Source organism: Aquarana catesbeiana, linkage group LG10 (genome assembly GCF_042186555.1).
Source record: "Aquarana catesbeiana isolate 2022-GZ linkage group LG10, ASM4218655v1, whole genome shotgun sequence".
Taxonomy (NCBI): Eukaryota; Metazoa; Chordata; class Amphibia; order Anura; family Ranidae; genus Aquarana; species Aquarana catesbeiana.
The window spans coordinates 60,773,685-60,799,861 of NC_133333.1; the positions used below are offsets into that span (position 1 = coordinate 60,773,685).

The 26,177-nt window shown below is 43.3% G+C and overlaps 1 protein-coding gene across 2 annotated transcripts in view; it reads right to left on the minus strand.

Annotated features, from left to right (window-relative positions):
* Nucleotides 1-26,177, minus strand: part of MED25 (mediator complex subunit 25) — a 328,200-nt gene that overhangs the window by 188,857 nt on the left and 113,166 nt on the right. For both annotated transcript variants that reach the window (XM_073602256.1, XM_073602257.1), the window contains 2 exons: nucleotides 9,914-10,146; nucleotides 2,644-2,781 (listed from right to left, as the gene is read on the minus strand). In XM_073602256.1, coding sequence (XP_073458357.1) covers nucleotides 2,644-2,781; nucleotides 9,914-10,146 — 371 coding nt within the window. The remainder of the gene's footprint in view (nucleotides 1-2,643; nucleotides 2,782-9,913; nucleotides 10,147-26,177) is intronic.

Below are 26,177 nucleotides of genomic sequence, written 5' to 3' on the forward strand. Positions count from 1 at the left end.
TGTTCTCTCAACCAAACTAAAACCATCCAATGGCTGGTGTCATAGCTGATCACATGTGCAGCATCATGGCAGTTGTAGATAAAACAGAGGCCAAGATGGCAGCTTCCTTGGTTGAAAATTATAGAAAGGTTTACTTCCACTTTAAAGGCCGATTACCCAACCAAATACCTAAGTAGTTCTTTAAATGTATGCAGACAGTTGAAGGGGAAAAAGGTGCTTCAGAACAAGGTTCTCTAGGTACCTTAATGCCCTAAAGTTTTTAGAAGGGCAAGAAGATGTGCAAGTATTTTGTGAATACCCTAGGTGCAGAGGAAAGGCCAAATGGCAGAGCGACACATTTAAAGTGTTTGACCCTACAGTGAAGTGAAGGAAGTGCTGAAGAGACAGGAAAAAATAAAACATATAGATAAGCATATTGGATATCTACTGATGCAAAGTATTACCCTTGTCTCGGAGAGTCAATAAGTGACCTTGCAGATTTCATTAGAAACTTTGAAATGTTAAGGTATTTGTTTAGCAATTTTAGGCCCAGGATAGGCCAAAAACCCCTGCTGGGTTTTGGTAACATGAACAGGTTTGAATAGAATCCTTTGAACCTGTCCTCCAGTGGGATTAGAACTACTCCTTGGGACAAGAGATGGCTTAAGGTGGTCTCCAGACCAGACTGTCCTTGGGAAGATTTTGGTTGGTTTAGGAGAAGAAAAGGATGAGGGGGTAGAGTTTTGAACTCTATTTTGCACCCCTTTGAAACCACCAGAGACAAAGCCCCAAAGGGAAAGGGTTTAAATCGGTAGTAAACTGCAGTTGATGGGAAAAAAAAAAAAAAAAAACTTCCCTGCAAGGCAATGTCAATGTGCCTCACGGCACGGGATCTGATGATCCGGCACTGTATGCTGCACCTTCAGAGCGCATGCGCTGGTAATGTCACTGGCTGCATGCACCCTGAATATCTCCTAAACTGTGCAAGTTTAGGAGATATACACAGAACCTACAGGTAAACCTTACTATAGGCTTGCCTGAAGGGACAAGTGGTAGAACAGAGTTTACTACCACTTTAAGAACAGTCCCCGTGGAAGGAAGAAAACTTTTCCTCCTGTGACAACTTTGAAGTTTTTGTCAAGTCGTCCTCCTAAGGGCATACGTGAGCCAGTATTTACCAGTAGCTTTAAGCTGATCAGCCTTTTAGCCATAAGATTCTGCACATATACATAGAAATAGGAGCCATTCTTGAAATCTGTGTCATGACTTGTTCCAGGGTATCAACACAAAAGACTAAGGCAGAAGAAAGTGTATACAAGCTTTGCCAAGGGTCAGTCCTAGAAGACAAGATCCTGTTGGCTGTTTATTGCTCTAGTCCAATTAACTTCGATCTGGTAAATAGTAATAGCAGCAGTAGCTGGTTGCAGAGTTAGGCCTGTGAGGGTAAAGAGTCTTAAAAAGGTGTGTCAAATTTGACTGAAACAGCAGGGTCTACTACAGAAACAGACCACTTTTTGGTGAACTCTTTTTCAATTGCATAGAGTTTGGCAATGATTCTCAGGGGGTGAAAATATTTTCAGGGTAAATCTTTTGCGCCAAGCATAAGTGAACATATCTACATTTGCAAGAATATTGTGTGAAGTAATAATATCAGGTGTTTGGATAGGCTGGGGGTGAGAAATCAGGGTCTTCTTTAACAAGGACAAGTGTCTCCTTTTGACTCTGTGTCCTCTTCATTCCCCTAAATGTCTGCGTCCTCTAGAGCAGGTATTTCACTTTACAACTCCGGTAGAGACAGAGAGGGTGGAAAAGGAGTTTGGAGCTTTTGTGCTCTGGACTATGAAGGCTGCTTTAAAGCCATTAGTTGTCTGAGAACGTCTGACATATCTGCCTTAGTCAGGTATGCTACTTTTTGCATGCCTGGGACAGAGCTAGAATTGGATGCAGAGACCGGTGTTAACATAGGGTCCTGCTTCGATGCAAGGGAAGCATTGTCACTCTGAGAAGTGAGTGTTTTGCAGGCCTTCAGTAGAGTGAATGTTTTCCTGAGCTTTCTGCGGTTCCCTTGTTCCTGGTTTCCACCACTGCCATCGGCGAGGTAATTTCCTTGTGGGTAACTCACAGAAGACGCTGCGGAAATGGGGTAAGTGCATCTGTGAATGAGTATGGAGCAACCAGGGTGTCGACTATCCTGTAGCAATTTCTTCATGACAAAGGGTAGTAGGAAGTATATTTTAAAGGGATCCTGGCAGAAGATGGTGATGCTATTATTTTGCTGAGTATATTTTAAAGGGATCCTGGCAGAAGATGGTGATGCTATTATTTTGCACTGCACTGTCTCCAGTTTCCTGATAACCTTTACCTGAACTGGTGCCCAAAACTGAATTGCATATTCAAGATGGGGTCTTATTAGTGCATTGTACAGGGGCAAAATTATGTCTCTTTCTGTAGTCGCTACATATTTTAACACAAGAAAGTATTTTGCATTGCTTTGCTTGCTTACTGTCCTGCAAAGCTTTGCCAGTGTCCAATCACCAGAAGGTACTAGCCTATAACAGAGTCTATGACCTGTATTGTAGGGTTAAGATGGGAAACTTACTGCTTTTTTTCCAACATGTTAAGGAAGGTTTTTTTTTTTCCCTTGCTTTTTTAAACAAGACTCACCTCTTGCCACTCCAGAACTCCACTCCACGCAAGCATTTTGTTCGCAACGGATTGTTGTGTGGCAGGCAACTGCGGGGTGCCAATCTGCTGTGCAGCAGGCTGCTGTGTTGGTATGCCACCTGGTCCTCCTGTACTGGGCTGCCAGAGATACAGAGAATTAAAGGGGAACAATAATTTTTATCATGATCCATGTAAACTTTCCTTGTAATGCGAAGTAAATAATACATTTTAGATCAAAAATAGAATTCACAGTCTGGCTATAGCGAAACAAAATTAGCACCAGTTAAGTTACCACTCAGCTCAATAATATGTTCAGATTCTGGGGTTAGTCTCAAATTTGGATGGTACAATGCACTGAGAAGTCACTAGGTCATTGATTGGACCTGCATAGAAGCAGCTCAACTATACTGATTTCTTGGAAGACTCATGTAAGTTCATGTCACTATCATCACTGACAATCAAACTTAGTGGCCTAAAGTGTGAAATGACCATAGGCCATGAGACCCTATTAAAGAGTTGATTTTCTGGAATGAAGCAGAGACTGCCATTTTTGTAACCCATCATCCGTAATCAAGTTAAAACAATGTAACAGGAGATATAAGCCCATGGACCGCACATCAAAGCAAACTGGTAATAATGTTTATGGCAGTCTCAGCCTGAGCTCCAGCCAGGCTCTGCCCTCAATGTGTTTCACTCTGCTCCTCGGAGCTTATTCGTGGGGATTCATCATGATTAACTACTTGCCGCCTGCGCTATAACTGAAAGACGACTACAGCACGGGCATTAATTGCCGGCAGGGCGTCCGTGGTTGTCCTCCCGAGCAAGCGCTGTCTGCACGTCTATGAGCCTCGGCTGATCACAGATCAGAGTAAAGGGTTGATCCTGGCCCCTTACCACGTGACCAGCTGTCATCCAATGATGGCTGATCACGTGATGTGAACAGAAGCTCGGTAATCAGTATTTTTTTTCCCCTCACGCTGTCAGCGTGGGGGGGGGGGAAGCCAATCACCGGCTTCTGTCAGAGTGACATTGGTCCCTCACACAGAAGGGCGTGGCTGCATTTTCTGTTCCCACCAGTGCCACCTACCAGTGCCACCCATCAATGCCCATCAGTGTCTCATAATCAGTGCCACAGATCAGTGCTTCCCATCAGTGTCACCTTCCAGTGTCCATCAGTTATCAGTGCCGCTTATCAGTGCCCTTCAATGCCACCCAGTGCCAACCATCAGTGCCGCCTCATCAGTGCCAACTATCAGTGCCAATTAGTGCCGCTTATCAGTACCCCATTGTCCTGCCTATCGGTGCCCATCAGTGCAGCCTCATCAGCGTACATCAGTGAAGGAGAAAAATTACCCGTTTTCAAAATTTTATAACAAACTTTTGTTTTTTATTTCAAAATTTTCGGTCTTTTGTTTTTTTTAGCAAAAAATAAAAAACCCAGCAGCAATTAAATACCATCAAAAGAAAGCTCCATCTATGTGAAAAAAAATGATGAAAATTTAATTTGGGTACACTGTAGCATGACCGCGCAACTGTCAAAGAGTGACAGCGCTGAAAGCTGAAAATTGGTCTGGGCAGGAAGGAGGTTTAAGTGCCCAGTAAGCAAGTGGTTAAGCTCATGATTAGGCTTCAAGGGGCAGAGCGAAAAACATTGGGGGAGTGGCCTGGCTGGAGCCCAGGCTTGCTTTGCTGTGCAGCCCACAGCAAAAGCAAGCCTGACATCTGGAGCCAAGCTCCTTCCCCGGATGGCACATATTAATACGGCTTCACTACTTTTTAAATGGTTCCTAGACTTCTGGAGTATTTATTAGGGCCTGTGTTAAAATATTACAAACTTTTTTATTAATGCAACCACATTCTAATTTTCTATGGACATGGGACAGACTTTTTTATCCTCTTATTTGAGTGATGATTGAAAACAACAGAATCTCTGCAGCAATGATTGGTAGCCAAAGACCATTTGATCTCAGCTGCCTAGGCAAGTACCTGGGGGAAGGCAGTTTTCCCGACGCCACCATGGCAGCATACTAGTGATAGGCTCCGCCTTTCTCCCCTCCCTCAGGACCAATGAAATAGCATAAATTAAAAGCCAGTTAGGCCCCGCCCCAGTCTTCTTTCACAATTAAAATCATTCGATGCTGTTGGGGTTTATTTCAACGGTTTACTCCAACAGGGCAGTGTTCGGTTTAAGAGATCGCTTACTAACCAGTATTTAGCGCAAATAGTCAAACAGAAGTCGGTTTGAGTTTCAAGCCCTTATAGCTTCAAAAAAGCATATTGCTTTTGTTACAGGAGTAGAGCTGCATCCTGTAGTTCAGCTTATATCAGAGGTAGCGACAGCCCTCCATCTATCAATCATCTGTCCATTGTCTAACTTTTCAGACGTTCAAGCAAGAAAACCACACAAATTTGTCATTTCCAGAGCTTGAAAGAAGTTTCTGTCCACAATTGCTCTTTTTTCAGTTCATATGATAAGTCTTTCACTGTTCCAGATGGAATTCATCAGGCAAGAGAGGTTGCCTCCTGGACTTTAGCAAGATTGGTTGTGCAGATGGGAAATGGGTCGTGAGCCTCCTTCAGTGGCAGGATGCATCCTCTTCCAGAGGAGTTGAGGCCTCATAGGTCGCCCAGTTGAAAGCATCTATGGATTCATTCTACAGGAAAGTGGCATGCTTTTCCCAACATACCTTTTCAACCTTTACAGAATAGAATCTGGGTGCCTTGTCATCAGTGGGCTTCGGAGGAATGCCTGTTCAGTCTTCTGTCCCATTTGAAAATAATATTAATATATATTATATATATATATATATATATATATATATATATATATATATATATATATATATATATATAAAATTATTTTGGTTTAAGTAGAACCCAGCTAGGATATGTATCACTAGTATGCTGCCATGGTGGCGTCAGGAAAACGGAAAATTGTATCATACTTACCGTAATTTTCCTTTCCTGACGCCAATCCATGGCAGCATACGGTCCCACCCTTGTGCGTTTTGGTATCTAACTAATTACGAAGAATGGGGCGGGGCCTAACTGGCCTTTAATTTATGCTATTTCATTTGTCCTGAGGGAGGGGAGAAAGGCGGAGCCTATGACTAGTATGCTGCCATGGATTGGCGTCAGGAAAGGAAAATTACGGTAAGTATGATACAATTTTCCATTTTTTTTTTTTTTTACAGGGCAATAGGGATTAGGTATTTTGCGCAAAACAATATTTTTATGTAATGCTGACATGTGCCCTAATAATTAATACAGTGAGGGAAAAATTTGATCCCCTGCTGATTTTGCACGTTTGTCCAATGCCAAAGTCTATCATTTTAATGGTAGGTTTTTTTTAATAGTGAGAGACAGAATAACAAACATATTCAGAAACGCATTTAAAAAAAGTTATAAATCGATTTGCATTTTAATGAGTGAAATAAGTATTTGATCCCCTATCAATCTGCAAAATTTCTGGCTACCAGGTGTCTTCTATACAGGTAACAAGCTGAGATTCGGAGCACTCTCTTAAAGGGAGTGCTCCGAATCTCAGCTTGTTACCCATATAAAAGACACCTGTCCACAGAAGCAATCAGATTCCAATCTCTCCACCATGGCCAAGACCAAAGAGCTGTCCAAGGATGACAGGGACAAGATCGTAGACCTACACAAGGCTGGGATAGGGTACAAGACCATCAACAGTTGGTGTGATTATTTGGAAATGGAAGCAACACAAAATAATTGTCAATCTCCCTCAGTCTGGGGCTCCATGTAAGATCTCACCTCGTGGACTTTCAATGATTATGAGAACGGGGAGGAATCGGCCCAGAACTACACGGGAGAATCTTGTCAATGATCTCAAGGTAGTGGGACCATAGTCACCAAGAAAACAATTGGCAACACACTACGCTGTGAAGCACTGAAATCCTGCAGTACCCACAAGGTCTCCCTGCTCAAGAAAACACATGTACAGGCCCGTCTGAAGTTTGCTAATGAACATTTGAATGATTCAGAGGAGAACTGGGTGAAAATGTTGTGGTCAGAGGAGTCCAAAATCAAGCTCTTTGGTATCAACTGAACTCGCCGTATTTGGAGGAGGAGGAATACTGCCTATGACCCTAAGAACACCACCCCCACCATCAAACATGGGGGTGGAAACATTATGCTTTGGGGTGTCTTTCTGCTAAGGGGACAGGACAACTTTACCGCATCAAAGGGACGATGGATGGGGCCATGTACCGTCAAATCTTGGGTGACAACCTCCTTCCCTCAACCAGGGCATGGAAAATAGGTCATGGATGGGTAATCCAGCATGACAATGACTGACAACACACAGCCAAGGCAACAAAGGAGTGGCTCAAGAAGCATTTATAAGGTCCTGGTGTGGCCTAGCCAGTCTCCAGACCTTGATCCCATAGCTAATATGTGGAGGGAGCTGAAGATTCGAGTTACCAAATGTCAGCCTCAAACGCTTAAAGCGGAGTTCCACCCAAATTTTGAACAATATCTGTATGTATTCTCTTCCTTGCCTAGATGCTGACATGCCGTTTAAAAAAAATTAAATCGCCGTAATTACCTTTTATTTTTCTATTCTTCTTTGCACTTCCTGGTTCTCCTCCCGTGGGAGTAGGCGTGTTTCTAGCCTCTCCCACACTCCTGGGAGCTAGTCTCAGGCTTCCCAGGATGCCACTGAGCATGTGCGGGAATGAGCGGTGAATGCTGGGAGCACAGCATTCCCCACATCCAGGAAATAAATGCTTGTGGGCTTCAAATGCCCACAATGAAGATGGAAACCGCCTGCAGTGAATAATATAAGTTATTCTTTCCAACTAAATCTGACACAGGGGGACATATTACACACAATATGTGAGTATGTAATGCTGAGAAGAAAAGTTTGTGAATGAACTCAAAAAAAAAAAAAAAAAAAAGCATAGATAGGTGGACCCCCGCTTTAATGACTTGGAAAGAATCTGCAAAGAGGAGGGAGACAAAATCTCTCCTGAGATGTGTGAAAACCTGGTGCCCAACTACAAGAAATGTCTCACCTCTGTGATTGTCAACAGGGGGTTTTGCCACCAAGTGCCAAGTCATGTTTTGCGAAAAGGTCAAATGCTTATTTCACTCATTAAAATGCAAATCAATGTATAACTTTTTTGAAATGCGTTTTTCTGGATATTTTTGTTGTTATTCTGTCTCTCACTGTTAAAATAAACCTACCATTAAAATTATAGACTGATCATTTTTTTGTCAGTGGGAAAACTTACAAAATCAGCAGGGGATGAAATACTTTTTTCCCTCACTGTACAAAGTATGTATTTTATTGGCGTGTCTACTTTGAAATGACATTATTACATTATGCATCCACATACATCACAGATCAACCCCTTGACCTCTCCTAAAAATTCACCCCCTTCATGACCAGGCCATTTTTTGCGTTACTTTAACAGACAATTGCGCTGTCTTGAAACACTGTACCCAAATAAAATTTACATCCTTCACCATCATGTATCATGTACATATAAGTGATCCAGCACAGAGGTGCCCGTCCTGTAGCAGTGAAACTGCTATAGGGCGGACCTTAAGTGGTTAATATACATTACTTGCACATGTTGTTGGATTCATTCATTTTCCTTGGATTGTGATTCATGTACAGCAAGAATCTTTGTATAACATGTTGTGGATTTCAGGAGGTTTGAAATGGAGAGCACTGATAACTTTGTAAATGTGAGAATGACAGGCTAGTGGTTAGGCAGCTGTAGCTGGTAAGCCTCTAAAAATATGTGTTGCCCAGCCAGTACCTCAGATTCAAGTTCACATCACATTTTATTTTAGCGTCTGAACAACTACTGACTAGAACTTTGGCTTTACAATGCTGCAGTTCCGGGTTCAAATCGCATGATGCACACTATGTCTGAAAGTAGTACGTAAACCCTGCCAAGGTAAAATTTCCCCTAGGTATGCCAGCTGATGACCTTGCAACTCAACTGGCCTCATCTTTGTTGGTGTGTGCCTTCCAGGAATTTTGACAACAGACCCTAGGAGAGGACACAAATCTACAATTAAGTGCAACTGAGACACGCCATGTTTGTTGTGGCACCACATCCAAAAATATATGTGAAAGAGCAAAAAAAGTTGAATGGACTTTATTGGTTGCCAATTTTAGGCTGCATTCACACCTGAGCGTTTTCAGCTCGTAAAACGCGAGAAAAGAAAAGCCCAACAAGCAGAATCCCATTCATTTAAATGGCCCCTGTTCACATCTGAGCATTTTGTAGACTGAATCAAAACGCCTGAAGCTCAAAAATGTACATGAGCTTCTTTTTGGGCAGATTACAGGCGGTTTTCTGCTGTTTACATCAGTGACCTTTTGACCTGTGCAAAATTGTGGCAAAAACACGGTAAAAGTTGCGGTAAAATCACACGACTTTCTGCCTGAAAACAAAAATCTCAGGTGTGAATGCAACCTCCACCCAACATAAAGGAAATATGTACTCCAAAAGGTATATAAAAATACAAAAGTTTAACAACCTCAATCGGCTAAAATTCCATAGCATAAAAACAACTGAATCCAGAATTGGACATAAAATAGGATGCATGCACTCTTGCATAGTGGGGGCAAGATCTGCATGTGCTGAAACCTGTAACAGAAATGGCCATTTCGGCCCATTTCTATTACAGGTTTCAGCAAACTCAGATCTTGCCCCCACTATACAAGGGAAAACGTAGGCTATTATGTCTGATCAATTTTGGATTCAATTGTTTTTATGCTATAAAATTTTAGCCAATTAAGGTTGTTAATAAACTCTTTATATACCTTTGGAGTATTAATTTCCTTTACTTGGGGTTAAAAGTGGCAACCAATAAAGTTCATTCAACTTTTTTTGCTCTTTCACAGAGATCTACAATTTGTCCCAAGCTCTTTCAAACATTAGATCTAGCCTGCTGAGAAAACAGAAAGGAAATTAGTCAAGTTCAGATTACAAAATCTGCCAAAACCGTGGATAACAATGAGGCTTCTAATTTATCACAGAAGTCTAGTTGTTTTCTCAGGTACAACACATTGAGGGGTAGAAAAAGTTGCCCACATGAAAATTTACCTAAGAAATCATGCATCTATGCATGATCATTAATTCAAAATATTGAATTCAAAAATTCAACAGGGAACTTGCCACATGGGCTCCCTTAAATTCAGCAGAAATTTTATTTCACAAAATATAAAATGTGTCCTAAAGAAAACACTTAAATATAAGGTTAGCATAAGCAATGTTTGCAATACCATTTGTGGTGGGACTGGCTGCTGCGGAGCTGGCTGTTGCGGCAACTGCCCTTGCACTGGTCCAGGCCCTGTGGTTACTGTAGAAACCAGACTGGGCTGAGAAGATGGTGTTATTAAAGGTGCAGTAGAGACAACCATCTTGGAAGCTTGTCCTTGGGCCATAGCTGGAGCAGGTGGCTGGTTAAATGGTGGTCCAACAGTTGGAGTAGGCTGCATACCACCCAGGCCAGGAACTATAAGAGCAAATATGATAAAGAAAATATTGCCACATAAATTCAAAACAAAACACAGATCATGAATGTAGATGTAAGAGAATCTGATCAGATTTGCCTTGTTATTGGAACAATTATAAAATTCACAGTCTATAGGGAAAAAAAAAGTAAAATACATAATTTAACTGGCTGGTTATTTCAAGTTGCCAACACTAATATTTTTTTAAAGCAGCAAAAGCGACTATCGGCAAACTTTCACAACATGTGAGTCTACGGGTGCATGCGTTTTAAAGTTGATGTAAACCCTCACAAATACACAGTGAAGTGAACAGCCTCGGATGATACACAGGGATGAAACAAATCTCCCTACATAAGTTTTACATGCATGTCTGCTGTCTTCATCTTTATATACTGTTTAGAAAGTGCACATTGTGTTAGAGATTTTCTCTTCCTGGTCAACACTGCAGTGAAGCCTGGGCATACAGCCAAGACAGCTGACTGGAGAAAAGGCACACATCCCCTCTCTCCTCATAGGTAGAAACTTTCAGCTCTGTTTGTTGAATAGTTCAGGGCTCTGCTTATCTATTTACAGCATCCTCCCCAACACAAAAACCAGGCTGCTTTTATCATGTGAGACAGAAAACTTGTCAGGAGTTATCAGGCTGAAAAGAGAAGTATGGGGCAGGAGACAGCTACGGGACATAGTGCTTTGAAGAGAGATAACAAAACACTGTAGATATATGTGCCCAGCTCAAATTTACATCTACCCACAGTGAATTTTACCTTTACTGGTTTATAAATGTGCTCTGGTGACAAACAGAGCTTGACACAAACCTACAGAACACTTACATAATGTAAGGAGATCTTATATTCAATAGATTATAGCAGCTTTCTTGGCTCCTACTCTATCATAGCCGCACAAACTCCTTTTCTCTGATGTCCACTGAGACACACAGTACCGTGGATTCATATGTAGGAATGTACACAAAATAAAATAAGGGGGGTAGCTTCCCCTGATGGCTGTATCCCGTATCTACTGTGTAACTTGGTTGTAGCAAACAGCAATTAAATAGAAAGAGTAGTGGAAGGTGAAAGCCTTCTCAAAACTGACAACTAAGAAATGCAACAAGTCAATTAGGGAAAAAAACAAAACAGGAGCGGAAACTGTGTCCCTCAAAAACCAATAGGATTGGGGGCGTGGCTAACCGCCGAGCTGAATGGCAGCCTGACTCCTCAGCTCCTGCACTGAACGGGGACACGATCGCCAGCAACGCTAACCTGTCACACAAAAATGACCCACCAGGACCCTCACACGCTGGGGAACCAGACCGGGACTACCCGTAAACGCAAAGAGCACCATCAACCGAGAAAGCTGATGGATTTCTTCACTGTGCCTCCCAGAGGCCTTATCCAAGATGGCGCCCACGATCGCTCACCACGAAGCGATCGGGCCTACACTGATCTGCCTGATGCAGAGGCATCCAACATCCTACCTCTGGAAGACGACTCAGGCCCCTCTGAATCATTTGGACCGTCCTCCACGTCAAACAGCCCAGCTAAATCCGGATGCGACTGGATACAGCAGCCCAGGCTCCGGAGGTAAGGCCTCCACTTGAGCATCTCCCTATACAGGCTCCTGTGTCATCTCCTATAGCGGCCTTCCCCACTTCCAACCAGCCTGTTATTGACACTATGCTAAAAGAAATGCTGATCTCTCTGCATAGCTCACTGCACAATGACATATCCTCCATGTTCTCAGCATTTAGATCAGTGATGATCTGTATGGGGCACAAATTAGGCCACATTGAGCAACAGATGGGCACCATGACAGAAACAGTCAATGACCTAGTGGATGCACACGATCATACTAGAGAAGAACAACAGTGGGTGCGAGCCAAAATGGCAGACCTCGAGGACCGATCGAGACGCAACAACGTAAAAATACGCGGTATACCCGAATCTATCCTACCAGCTGATTTAAATGTATATGCTAGAAAACTGATCTCATCGCTCCTGCCAGACCTCCCGCCTGTGGAGACCATAATTGACCGCATCCACCGCCTACCGAAGCCTTCTCATCTCCCAGCGGAAGTACCCCGTGACACTCTTATGAAGATTCACTTCTTTCATACCAAGGATATGCTCCTGGCCACATCAAGACGTCTCGACCAACTACCGCCTCCATACTCGAAGTTACAACTTTTTGCTGATTTCTCCCAATACACCCGCCAACAGCGGCACCAACTTCACAACATAACCAAACCTTTAAACAACCACAAGATCCCATACCAATGGGGATTCCCGACCAAACTTCTAGTCACCATGAATGAGGTGAAGCACAACATCCACACAGTGGAAGAGGGTATTCAACTGCTCAAGAAATGGAAACTCCTTCCAGAATTTGATGCCTCTATCCAGAAGGGACATCCAGAAGGTGCTCAATCCCACGTCAAAGGACCCCGGCTCCAGCTCTCACAAGTAAGAGATGAGGTTAGTGACACCACTGTGCTAAATACACGTCTGCACCCCGATTCAGGGCCTGCTCGCTAAAGATAGCCCATGAACTATTACCCTCAAACGTACTCAGTAGTTCACTGGTTATACTACTGACCCCTGATTCCTCCCTTATCACTCTGCTGTTGTTTTACACTAACTGTCACATTCCTGTCTATTTCCCCTCTTGCTTTTCCCTGGAGAGCACAAGACTACGAAACAAATCCTTCTCTAAAGACCACCGTCACGACAAATCCGAGGATCCAACAACGTTCCAAGTTTCCCTACTGCACCTAACTGACCACTCATAACTAAGTACTACATTTTCTTGATCTACTTCACAACACCGCCCAAGATGCCTAAATTTGTGTCCTTGAACGCAAAAGGCTTAAATCACCCAGCAAAAAGAGTATCTATGTGGAAAACTGCACAAACCTCCCTCTGCGATGTCCTTTGCGTGCAAGAGACGCACTTCAAAATCTCTGCAGTGCCCTCCTGTACCAATAAGAACTTCCCAAACATTTTCAAAGCCTCAGGGCCCGACAAAAAGAATGGAGTTCTAATAGCCATTAAAAATACAACCCCTTTCACACTCCACAACAGCATGGTGGATACAAATGGCAGATATCTAGCTCTAGATTGCTAACCATGTCAGATATACCATTGTAACAATTTACGCCCCTAACAAGAAACAAATCAGCTTTCTATATAAACTCATGAAGAAAATCAACCGTTTCCGTCAAGGCCATCTTATTATCTGTGGGGACTTCAATGTTGTACCCAACAACTCCGTAGACACTTCATCTCAAACCAGCAGGTCCACATCTCCTATGGGCTCCTTTATACGGTCACACGACCTTTATGATGTCTGGAGATGCCACCATACCACAGAAAGAGATTACTCTTACTTCTCCCCTCGCCACAACTCATACACCCGGATTGACTATTTCTTGGTAGACAAGTGGACCCTGTCCAAAATAGCCTCCTCAGAGATCTCCACCATAACGTGGTCCGACCATGCCCCAGTTACCATGACTTTGAATGAGTCAAAATCTTCTTCCACTGCGCGGATATGGAGAGCCAATGCGGCCATCATTCACTCCCCAACTTACTCAGAGTACATCAAAGACCGATTAGAGGAATACTTTGTCATTAATGTAGGATCTGTTAGCAATAACTCGGTCCTCTGGAATGCCCACAAAGCATTCATTAGGGGGATCCTTATACAACTAGGAGCTAGAGAGAGGAGAAGATCACAGCGTCTAGATTCCCTTACATCCGAGATCAAAATTCTAGAAAGCCAGAACCAATCCAATCCAGACACCACTACCAAAAATAAATTAAATCTCCTTAGGCAAGAATTAAGAACTCATCTACTAGAATCCTACGAAAAAGCCCATACTCACTTTAAAGCCAAACACTACTCCACCAGCAACAAGGCAGGGAAAGCCATGGCCACTAGAATTAAAGGTCATTACTCCAAAACTAAAATCACCCACCTTTACCACCCCATCTCAAAACAAAAACTAACTGATCCCTTAGCCATTGCAGATGCGTTTAGTGACTACTATAATACCCTTTACAATTTAAAAGAGGATTCCTCTGTTACACAACCTTCTTCTCAGGATATAGCATCGTTCCTTCACAAAATTAATCTTCCCAAGCTATCTGAAGATCACCTGCAGCTGTTAAATGTGCCATTCACCTCCCTAGAAATTACACGAACAATCTCAGCCCTCCCCTCCAACAAATCCCCAGGTCCTGATGTACTCACTAGGGAATATTATAAAAAGTTTGGTACAATTTTATCACCCTTTCTAACATTTACAACGACGCTGCCTTGTCCTCCTCTCTCCCTCCAGAAATGTTATCTGCCTTAATCATTACGCTACCGAAGCCAGGGAAGGAACCCACGAGCGCACAAAACTTCTGACCCATCTCTTTGCTAAATCTGGATACTAAAATATATGCCAAAATCAAAGCCAACCGACTGATAGACCTAATGCCCTTACTCATTCACAGAGACCAGTCAGGTTTCACAAAAGGCAGACAAACATTTGATGCAACCCGCAGAATTATCAATATCATTCACAGTGCTGGATCGACTCGAACGCTTTCCCTGCTCCTCTCCCTGGATGCAGAGAAGGCATTCGACAGAGTCCACTGGGAGTATATGAAAGCGACCCTCATCAAATTTGGATTTCAGGGACCTATTCTGTCCGCCATCATGGCACTATACTCTTGCCCCTCGGCATGGGTATATACTTCAGAAATGTTATCCAAACCATGCTCTATCACTAATGGCACCCACCAAGGCTGTCCTTTATCGCCACTCATTTTCAGTCTAGTGATGGAACCTCTAGCAGAGCATGTTAGAACCAATCGTGAAATAGCAGGCTTCAAAATAGGCACTATAGAGCACAAAATGATGCGATAATGATGGTCACGAACCCCATTGCTTCCCTGGCTTTGGTACAACTACTACAACGATTTAGCGATGTCTCTTACTATAAAGTAAATGAACATAAATCATACATTCTGGACATAGGCCTTGACTCAATCACTAGCAACCTTCTTAGGAATACATACCCTTATCCTTGGGCAGACACAGGGATACAATACCTAGGAATTACACTCACCAAGTCCACAAAAGGTCTATTTGCCCACAACTACACTCACATTAAACAAATGCTGATCCAAGAAACGACAAACATCTCTAAACATGAATTTTCATGGGCTGGCCACTTGGCGGCCTTCAAAATGATGGTACTGCCCAGGCTATTATACATTTTCTGTACATTTCCCATACCTCTCTCACACTCCTATCTCAACTCCCTACAAACCATCCTGAACCAATATATATGGCAAGGCAAAAAACCTAGATGCAGTCATGCTTATCAAACACAGATTCAATGGGAGGATGGGTCACGTCGATATTAGAGACTACTATTTAGCCTCTATACTTTCTCAAATGAGAGAATGGTTGTACACAAAACCCACTACGCTCTGGAGCGATATAGTGAACTCTATGGCACCAGGAGCAAACCTCTCTGACTGGCTATTTAGCATGACCACTAAAAGCTCTCAACTGAACCTTTACTCTCCTACCATACAAGCCTCTGTCAAGACTTGGAGAAAAATACACTATACTAAATGGACAAATCTTCTGACTAAACCAATACCCGTCCACCTTAGGACGTTAAAACTACTGACCCCAGACCTACCCTTCCCAAACTGGATAACAGACCGAGTGACTTACACCCATGAACTCCGTTCACTAGTTGCTAATAAGTCATTCTCACATATTCAAGAGGAACTCAAAGCTCCTGCCAAAGACTTCCTTACTTACTATAGAATACAACAATGCCTGACAGCAAATCCTCTCCTAGAGGGATCCCTGCCTTTAAATCTATGGGATTATTTGTTCTCTGAAAAACATAAAACTAGGGAGACCTAGATATTCAATCCTGCAAGAAAAAAACATATTTCAAATAACCAAACCACTCTGCAACTGGGAAATTGACATACAAAACCACTTTTCAGACCAGCAATGGCAACAAGCCATCAAATCTATCTATAAATACACGTCCTGCACCTCCTTATGGGAACTCACTCAAAAAATATTGATGAGATGGTATATGACACCAATTAAAATGGCCAAATTCCACACACATACCTCACATGACTGTTGGAGGGACAGCTCCTTACCTGGTACCCTTATACACATATTTTGGGCTTGCCCACGCATATGACACCTCTGGACTGAAGTAGAGATAATGCTATGAGACATATTGCAGATCATCATCTCACTAACCCCTCATCTTGCCATCCTCAACCTGACCATTGATGACTTGCCAACAAACCTCCGACTTGCAACCACACACATTCTCTTGGCAACTAAACTCCTAATTGCCAGGAAATGGAAGACAAAGGATGTCCCCAGTATCACAGACATAGTTACATTAGTACATTCTCACTGCATGTATGAGTCTATCCTCTCTCGTGGTAAACACATACACCAACCTCATGAGACTCTGGAAGCCTTGGAACCTCTGGTACACAAAAAGATACGACCTTTGACTACACCATATTGATCTACAACTTATACTGTTGCTTTCTTCCCCCTTCCCCCTCCACTCCACTCCACTCCACTCTACCCTCCCCATCTTCACCCCCTCCTTCCCCCTTTCTTTTTCCATCTCACATGCAATTATTACCATTGTTATATCTTTTGCTCAGATTACCTTTGCTCGGTTTATCACTACTTATCCTACCCTAAAATGGAATTTGTACAGCCTGTTAAGTTTTTTACTTTTCATAATACCGGACAAGAGATATGTCATATTTATACTGCTTATTGCATTTCATTTGTATACTTTTATAAATGTTCATTTGAGAAAAATTCGATAAAAAATATTCAAACAAAAACCAATAGGATTTACAATGGGATAAAAAAAGCTTATTTCTCCTTTGTTCATGAAGAGACAGACCACCAAAGATTTAATACATGTGGGGCATTCAACAGAAGTTCTAAAACTCATGGGCAGTAGAGGACACCCAAACAGCCAAAGGGAAATCCTTGGGTTCCAGGGAAAAAATGGGTGCACACAGCTGCCTGCAGGTTCTTATGACTGAAGCTGGCAACTGTCAATACAGTCATATCCACCCTATACAACTTGGTAAAGGTGTAGATGGAAGACGGGTTGCACAAACCTGGGAGACCAGCCCCTGATGTCTGAAGGCCAGGAAGCACTTACTGCTATGGTACAGTGAGCTGTAACAGGGAAAGTGGATCCTTATTCTTCAGGATAACAGCCTACGAAATGGTTTCACATTCATAAATAATTGGTTACACTCTAAGGTGAGACAGTCTACACTACAGGAACTGTTCGGAATTACGAACTGACAGCATTACTAATCTCTAGATAATTTAGGTCAAAAAAAGTAAAGTGTAAAAAGGTTGGCCTAGGCCTTTAAACAACTTTATCTTTGTGCAAAACATGAAAAGGAGTTTAGCAAGACAATGATGCAAGCCACAAATCCCTCCTGACCGAGGTGACAGCAGTAAGAAAAGCCACCTTCTGAGCCCAAAGTCAAAGTAGCAAATTCCTTGATGTTTAAAATGGAGGCTTCTAAATAAACGAAGACCAAGTTCAAGTCCCATAGCTCAAGGTAAGACCTCACAGGGTGAAGAACATGCATCACCTCCTAAGCAAAACTACAGATTAAGGAATGGTTAGGTTAGCTAGAAGCTGTTAGAACAGTCAAGGTCACAACCTGTCCTTCAATGGCAATTAGCTTCAAATGCTGGTCTGTCCCATCTGTAAAAAAAAAAAAAGGGAGTAGCCAACTGATGGAAAAGAGCAAGGGTTGAAGCCAAGGGATTCGCAAAGTCTAAAGTAAGCCTTTCAGCTATAGTGGTAAACCCACCTAAAATTTGAATTGCAGGCCCTGAGCATGGTGGGAATGACAGCCCTCAGAGAATCGTCTCTCAGCACCGGATTTTCAAAAGACATGCTGTTAAATCCAGCGACCGATATACAGGATGCAAGAATAAACTCTGGGAAGGTAGATCTGGCCAATCTCGCAATCACCATAGAGTATTTGAAAACAGATGAATCAGGTATGAATACCATACTATCCAGAGCCAGGAGGAAACACATAAATCAGGATGTATTGATCCCAGAGCATCTGCCACGGGATCTTAGGATCTTGCTTACTCACATATCGAATAAACTTCTTAGTTCAGAGATCATCTGCTTTCCAGTTTTGTGTGCCAAAAATGTGAAAGTGACTTGCTGTTACACTGACCTGAGAATAAGTTTGACTACCTTGGTGGTGGTGAGGCTTTTTCTGCCCCCTTGGTGGTTCACATATACCACCGCCGTGGCAGTGTCTGACTGGACTTTTACAGAATGGCCTTCCAGAAGGCCATTCAAATGAATCAGGGATAGCTGTACTGCCCACAGTTCCAACAGACTGATGGAGAGCCTGGACTTTGCCAGGGACCAATGATCCTACACCATGCCAAACAGAGAGGCTTATGTCCTCCATAAGGACTTTTCACTTGGGGGAAGGAGAATATACCCAGGAATCTCTATTTGCACAGCCCTTGTAAGGAATTAAGCTAAAGGGATGACATCGAAGAGAGTTATCATAAGGCCCAAGACCAAGGAAGGGCTTAAAGGATAAGTTCACTTTATAAAAATAAATAAATGCACATTTTTTGCAGGTAAAAAAAAAAAAATGTGCATTTACTTTTTATTTAGGAGCCTGGAAAGCATTGCACCAGCGATCATCATATTGCTGATGTCCCTTCTTTCAAAGATTCTGCAGGAGATCTGCATGACATCTTTCAGTAGGTACAGTGATATGTTTGTTTAGGACAGAAAAAGCAGGATAAACTACAAGAATCACCCACTTCTTTGCAAACTCTTTTTCCACTTGTTAAGAGTAAAGATTTTGGGGGGAATGAAAATCCTTTCAGGAGTGACCAAATTGCAATATACTGCACAATTTATCTGTTCATGAACAGGGAACGTTTTTCAGAAATTTTGCAGGTCTCATTGTACCCAAAGGGGCAACGCGAGATGGAGGAAAGTCATGTTGCACAATGCCAAGGCTTGTGGGGATAGAGGCAATGAGCTTTTCAATGTTAGCAAGCAAGTTGCATGAAGCTCCCCCCATGAACAAAACAGCAGTCTGGGGAAGAACCATCTTCCTCAGTTTCCTTCAATACAGCCTCAATATCTTGTTCATTTCCTTTTGTGTCTGCATCCTCAAAGACTGACACATCAGAATCCAACCCTGGTTCAGAAACTGGAGAAGGGGAAGAGGCTGGTTGTTTCAGAGCCCTGGACAAAGATGGCTGTATTCCGATCGTAATCTGTGAAATTGTTTGGCTGTATTTCTCCTATGAGTTTGTTTTGCACTCCTCAGAGCTCCAATGAGTGAGGAGGGAGATGAGCAGAGAACTGGGACTGGGACTGACAGGGGTTGCTTTACTAAAGGGAAAAAGACTGTGCACTTTGCAAAATGCAGTTGCCCTCTGCAAGAGCAATTGCTCAGTAAATGAGCAGAAGCTCTGCTGACTTCCATCATCCAAACACGTGCAAGCAAAAATGCTTTTTTTTTTAATTTTCCTTGCACAGGATTGGGTACTCTTTGCAAAGTCAAGCCTTACCTCATTTAATAAGCTCTGGATCAATTGCACTTGCAGAGGGCAACTGCCCTCTGCAAAGTGCACAGTCTATTTGCCTTTAGTAAATCAACCCCCCAGTCTGCAGCTCTATGCTCACAGAGCTCTGAAAACCATGTAATAGGCGGTGTTCGATCCTTTGGTTTTCATTACTGAGGCACCAGGGACAGAAGTAGCATAGGACCCATGCTACAGCCACCTAGGCAAGTATGAATCATAAAAAAAAAAGAAAAAAGAAAAGGATTCATTTACTTCCCTTTTAAGTAGAGTTAGAAACAGATGCAGACACCGGAGTTTGAACTGAGTCCTGCTCCTGTGCAAGGGACGCATCGTCACTGTGGGGCCTTTGGCAGAGTGAATGCCTGTAATTTTGAATTTTATTCCTTGTGCCTGGTCTCTGCGATAGCCATAAGTAAGGGTATTCTCCTGAGGGGTACTCACGGATTAGAGTGCAAGACATAGGGTAAGCGTGTCTAGAAGAAGTATGCAGGCTCAAGGTGGAAGTGGCATTAAAGTGTGTAACCAGTAGTGTTATGTAACACCTTGTTAGCCACCTAAAGCCGCATACACAAGATCGGATTTTCCGATGGGAAATGTGTGATGACAGGCTGTTGGCGGAAAATCCAACCATTTGTACGCTCCATCAGACAATTGTTGTTGGATTTTGCACAGACAAATGTTGGATGGCAGGTTTTAAAATTTTCCGGACAAATGTCTGTTGTCGGAATTTCCGAGCGTGTGTACACAAGTCCGTCGGACAAAAGACCAAAGTACAAACACGCATGCTCGGAAGCAAGGACAAGCCAGAAGCGGTTGGTCTTGTAAACTAGCGTTAGTAATGGAGAATTAACATTCGTGACGTGGCAAAATATGAAATCTTGAAATGCAGCGCACATGCTCTTCTTCTTTAATGGGATAATAATGAAGCTGCTTTGCTGGTGATAGTGATGGAGTTATTGCAAACAAATTTTCAAAGGCTTTTTTTTTCTAGTGATCTCAAGAATAATATTATTATGCTTTTTTCTTTACTTTTTTTTTTTTGGGGGGGGGCTGGGGGGGGCAAGTTACCACAACACCATTATCCCATAGTTTTTAAGATCAAAGATACAACTATGTTTTTGTCCCCTGTCAATTTTACATTGTATTTTTTTAAAATGTAACCTACTCCGAAACTGTCATTTGAAGTAAAACACATAGCCAAGTATTATTCTCCACAATTTTTTTTATTGTGCATTAAAAAAAAGAAAACAAATACAATTAGACATGCTATCTGCCAACAGAACTTAACCAAAAAGTGCATTCAATGCATCCAAAAATATATATAAAATATACCAAATCAAATCATTATTCAACCAAAAAATAAAATAAAAGCCTAATGCATGTGTCCTGCTTCTTAATATAGGAGGTCAGCAATGCCAAGAGTTGGTGAAAGCAGGGGTCCGTCATCCAGAGAAAATCATCTGGATTATTCTCCTGGAGCTCCCGCAGCAAAGGCATATGACATAATTGGTCAGGATTAATAAAGCAACCAATTTTTGGTCCAAGAAATCCTCCTCTTCCTGTTCCTGGACTGGACTTGGGTCAAAGCAATAACTCCAAGGCCAATAATAAATAACACGTCATCTCCTCCGATTCTGCAACATGTCTGGTTGACGAATGGCCGTTCAGAAACTGAAAAGCACGAAATGAAAAGCGCAAACTGAAAAGCACGAATCAACACTCACCAAACTTCTACTAACACGAAAGTAGCAGAAGGAGCCCAAAGGGTGGCGCTAAAGGGCTGAAAAACCACGTAGTACATCACTATGTTCATGTTTGTTGGCCAACAATTCCTTGCCGTTTGTATGCAAGACAAAATCCAGGCACACGCCTTCGGACAAAAGTTCAAGGTTTTGTCTGCGGAAAATCCGATCGTGTGTACGAGGCTTAACACTGAGCTCTGAGTGGTTTCAATTTTAGCACCAAGTTTGAAAAGTTTGCACTGTGAAGTGAATACATTTCAAACAAAGCCAGTTTTTACAGTAACGTTCAGATACAGGGTGACCCTGTCCTACCCGTCTGACACCGGACTGTAGATAAAGTCCAGGCTTCGCCCCTCAACATGGCTTTAGGGCCTGGGTTCCATAGCAATGGACCACAGTGCTGGACCTGTATAGCAACCTGCAACTAATTCAACGCATTGCACCAAGTGCAACAGCGAGCGCCCATTAAGGATACCGTGACATAAGCAACGTTACACGACATCCCCACAGCATGGAGTCCAGGTACAGCTCCCAAGGTTTTACCTAGGTTACACCAATCTGGGTATGCTGCTCCTGTGTAGACATTAAAAGACAGAAGTGTTGACTAAAAAATTCAAAGAAAATAATAAGCTAATGAAGCAGATTTCTTTGTAACGGAGGTCCATTACTTCCAGACACTAGCAAAAAACAAACAGAGGATCCATGGAGTGGGGTGGGGTTATAGAAAAGGTGCCCAAGTGGGCGTGTCCTCAAAGCTTGTCAGTGGCCAATCACTAGGTGTGCGCCTATAACCCATGGTGTACGAATATGTTGCCTGTGTCTTATACTGTATGATAAAGATATTATATTATTTCAGCCAAACTAGGCTTACTTAGTATATGAGCAGGTAAAGCCACTAGGAAGAATTGTGCCTTCTGATATGCCCAGTGTCCAACCTTCAAACAGCAGAGCATATACATCCAGTGAGTCCTGGGAGAAAAGCACTTGGCAATGTAAAAAAAAAAAAAAAATACACCACTATATACACACACACACACACACACAGTATCTCACGAGTGTGTCTTGCCTACAGTCAAGCATGGTGGTGAGAGTGTCATGGTCTGGGGCTGCACGAGTGCTGCCGGCAATGGGGAGCTACAGTTCATTGGGGGAAACATGAATGCCAACATGTACTGTGACATACTGAAGCAGAGCATGATCCCCTCCCTTCAAAAAATGTGCTGCAGGGCAGTATTCCAACATAACGACCCCAAACGCACCTCTAAGATTAGCACTGCCTTGCTAAAGAAGCTAAGGGTTAAGGTGATGAACTGGCCAGGTATGTCTCCAGACCTACACCCTATTGAGCCATCTGTGGGGTATCCTCAAACAGAAGGTGGAGGAGCGCAAGATCTCTAACATCCACCAACTCCATGATGTTGTCATGGAGGAGTGGAAGAGGACTCCAGTGGCAACCTGTGAAGCTCTGGTGAACTCCATGCCCAAGAGGGTGAAGGCTGGGAAAGAAGAAAGAAAAAGGCTGCACATCCAGAACTTCCGACTGCCTTTTATTTTGGTTCACAAGGATAATGATTAAGCACAAAATGTACGTGTGAAACGCGTCTACATGACAACAATTTGGTGTCTTTGGTGTTATCTTTATGAAACAAAATAAAAGGCAATCGGAAGTTCTGGATGTGCAGCCATTTCTTTCTTCTTTTGCAAGCTTTCCACGGAGGCGGGCTGGGGCTAGCACTCTGAAAGATACCCCAATCAGCCTCATCTTTATACACCTGGAGCAGTGGTTCTTTTTCTTGTATAAGAGGGTGAAGGCAGTGCTGGAAAATAATGGTGGCCACACAAAATATTGACAATTTGGGCCCAATTTGTACATTTTCACTTAGGGGGGTACTCACTTTTGTTGTTGCCAACTTTTTGTTGTAGACATGAATGGCTGTGTGTTGAGTTATTTTGGAGGTGACAGCAAATTTACACTGTTATACAAGCTATACAATCTCTACTTTACATTGTAGCAAAGTGTAATTTCTTCAATGTTGTCACATAAAAACATGTATAATAAAATATTTACAAAAATGTGAGGGATGTACTCACTTTTGTGAGATACTGTACTATTATTATAATAATAAAAAAAAAATAAAAAAATAAAAAAATATATATATATATATATATATATATATATATATATATATATATATATATATATATATATATATATATATATATATATATATATATATTATATACACATACATATATTATATAGATATATATACACACACACTATATTACCTTAACCACTTGAGGTCCGGGCCCATAGCCGAATGACGGCCACAGCGCGGACCTCAATTTAATGTCATGGGAAGTCCTCCCCTGTGCGGGCGGGCGGTGCGTGCGCTGTGATCACCGAGTCACGGAGACTCGGATGATCGCAAATCCGAGTAAGGGGCTGATCCCGGCCACTTACCATGTGATCAGCTGTCAGCCAATAACAGCTGATCACATGATGTAAACAAAAGCTCAGTAATCTTTTTTTTTGCTCCTCACGCTGACAGCGTGAGGAGAAAAAAAAGCCGATCACCGGCTTATGTTAAAGGGACATTGGTCCCAAAGAGGAAGAAGGCACATATGCCTCATCTGTGCCTGCCAGTGCCATCTGCCATTGCCACCTGCCAGTGCCCACAGTGCCACCTATCAATGCCCACAAGTGCCACCTATCAATGCCCACAAGTGCCACCTATCAACGGCCACCAGTGGTGCCAATCAGTGCCACCTAGCAGTGCTGCCAGTGTAAGCAATGCCCATCACTGCCACCCATCAGTGCCCATCACTGCCACCCATCAGTGCCGCCTCATCAGCGTACATCAATGAAGGAGAAAAATTACCTGTTTGCAAAATTTTATAACAAAATATTAACCACTTGCCGACCGCCTCACGCATATATACGTGAGCAGAGCGGCACGGGGAGGCAAAATCACGTACCTGGTACGTGATTGCCTTCCCGCGAGCGGGGGGTCCGATCGGACCCCCCCCCGGTGCCATCGGCGGTCGGCGTTTGGTTGGAAGCGATGAGAGACGAGGGGGAGACCATCCGATCGTGGCCCCCCCCTCGCGATCGCTCCCAGCCAATGAGAAACATCCCCTGTCTCTGTATAGTACACAGAGGCAGAGGATGTGATGTCATCTCTCCTCGGCTGGCCAGTTTCCGTTCCAGCGCCGAGGAGAGAAGACATGTAAGTGCACCAACACTCACACACAACACAGTAGAACATGCCAGGCACACTAAACACCCCCAATCCCCCCCCGACCCCCCCCCCCCAGTCACAAACTGACACCAAGCAGGTTTTTTTTTTTTTTTTTTTCCTGATTACTGCATAGTGTCAGTTTGTGACAGTTAGCAGTGGTAGGACAGTTAGTGTTAGCCCCCTGTAGGTCTAGGGTACCCCCCTAACCCCCCCTAAAAAAGTTTTAACCCCTTGATCACCCCCTGTCGCCAGTGTCACTAAGCAATCATTTTTCTGATCGCTGTATTAGTGTCGCTGGTGACGCTAGTTAGGGAGGTAAATATTTAGGTTCGCTGTCAGCGTTTTATAGCGACAGGGACCCCCATATACTATCTAATAAATGTTTTAACCCCTTGATTGCCCCCTAGTTAACCCTTTCACCACTGATCACCGTATAACTGTTACGGGTGACGCTGGTTAGTTTGTTTATTTTATATAGTGTCAGGGCACCCGCCGTTTATTACCGAATAAAGGTTTAGCCCCCTGATCGCCCGGCGGTGATATGCGTCGCCCCAGGCAGCGTCAGATTAGCGCCAGTACCGCGAACACCCACGCACGCACCGTACACCTCCCTTAGTGGTATAGTATCTGAACGCATCAATATCTGATCCGATCAGATCTATACTAGCGTCCCCAGCAGTTTAGGGTTCCCAAAAACGAAGTGTTAGCGGGATCAGCCCAGATACCTGCTAGCACCTGCGTTTTGCCCCTCCGCCCGGCCCAGCCCAGCCCACCCAAGTGCAGCATCGATCGATCACTGTCACTTACAAAACACTAAACGCATAACTGCAGCGTTCACAGAGTCAGGCCTGATCCCTGCGATCGCTAACAGTTTTTTTGGTAGCATTTTGGTGAACTGGCAAGCACCAGCCCCAGGCAGCGTCAGATTAGCGCCAGTACCGCTAACACCCACACACGCAGCATGCGCCTCCCTTAGTGGTATAGTATCTGATCGGATCAATATCTGATCCGATCAGATCTATACTAGCGTCCCCAGCAGTTTAGGGTTCCCAAAAACACAGTGTTAGTGGGATCAGCCCAGATACCTGCTAGCACCTGCGTTTTGCCCCTCCGCCCGGCCCAGCCCAGCCCACCCAAGTGCAGTATCGATCGATCACTGACACTTTTTTTTGTAGCGTTTTGGTGAACTGGCAAGCGCCAGCGGCCTAGTACACCCGGTCGTAGTCAAACCAGCACTGCAGTAACACTTGGTGACGTGGCGAGTCCCATAAGTGCAGTTCAAGCTGGTGAGGTGGCAAGCACAAGTAGTGTCCCGCTGCCACCAAAAAGACAAACATAGGCCTGTCGTGCCCATAGTGCCCTTCCTGCTGCATTCGC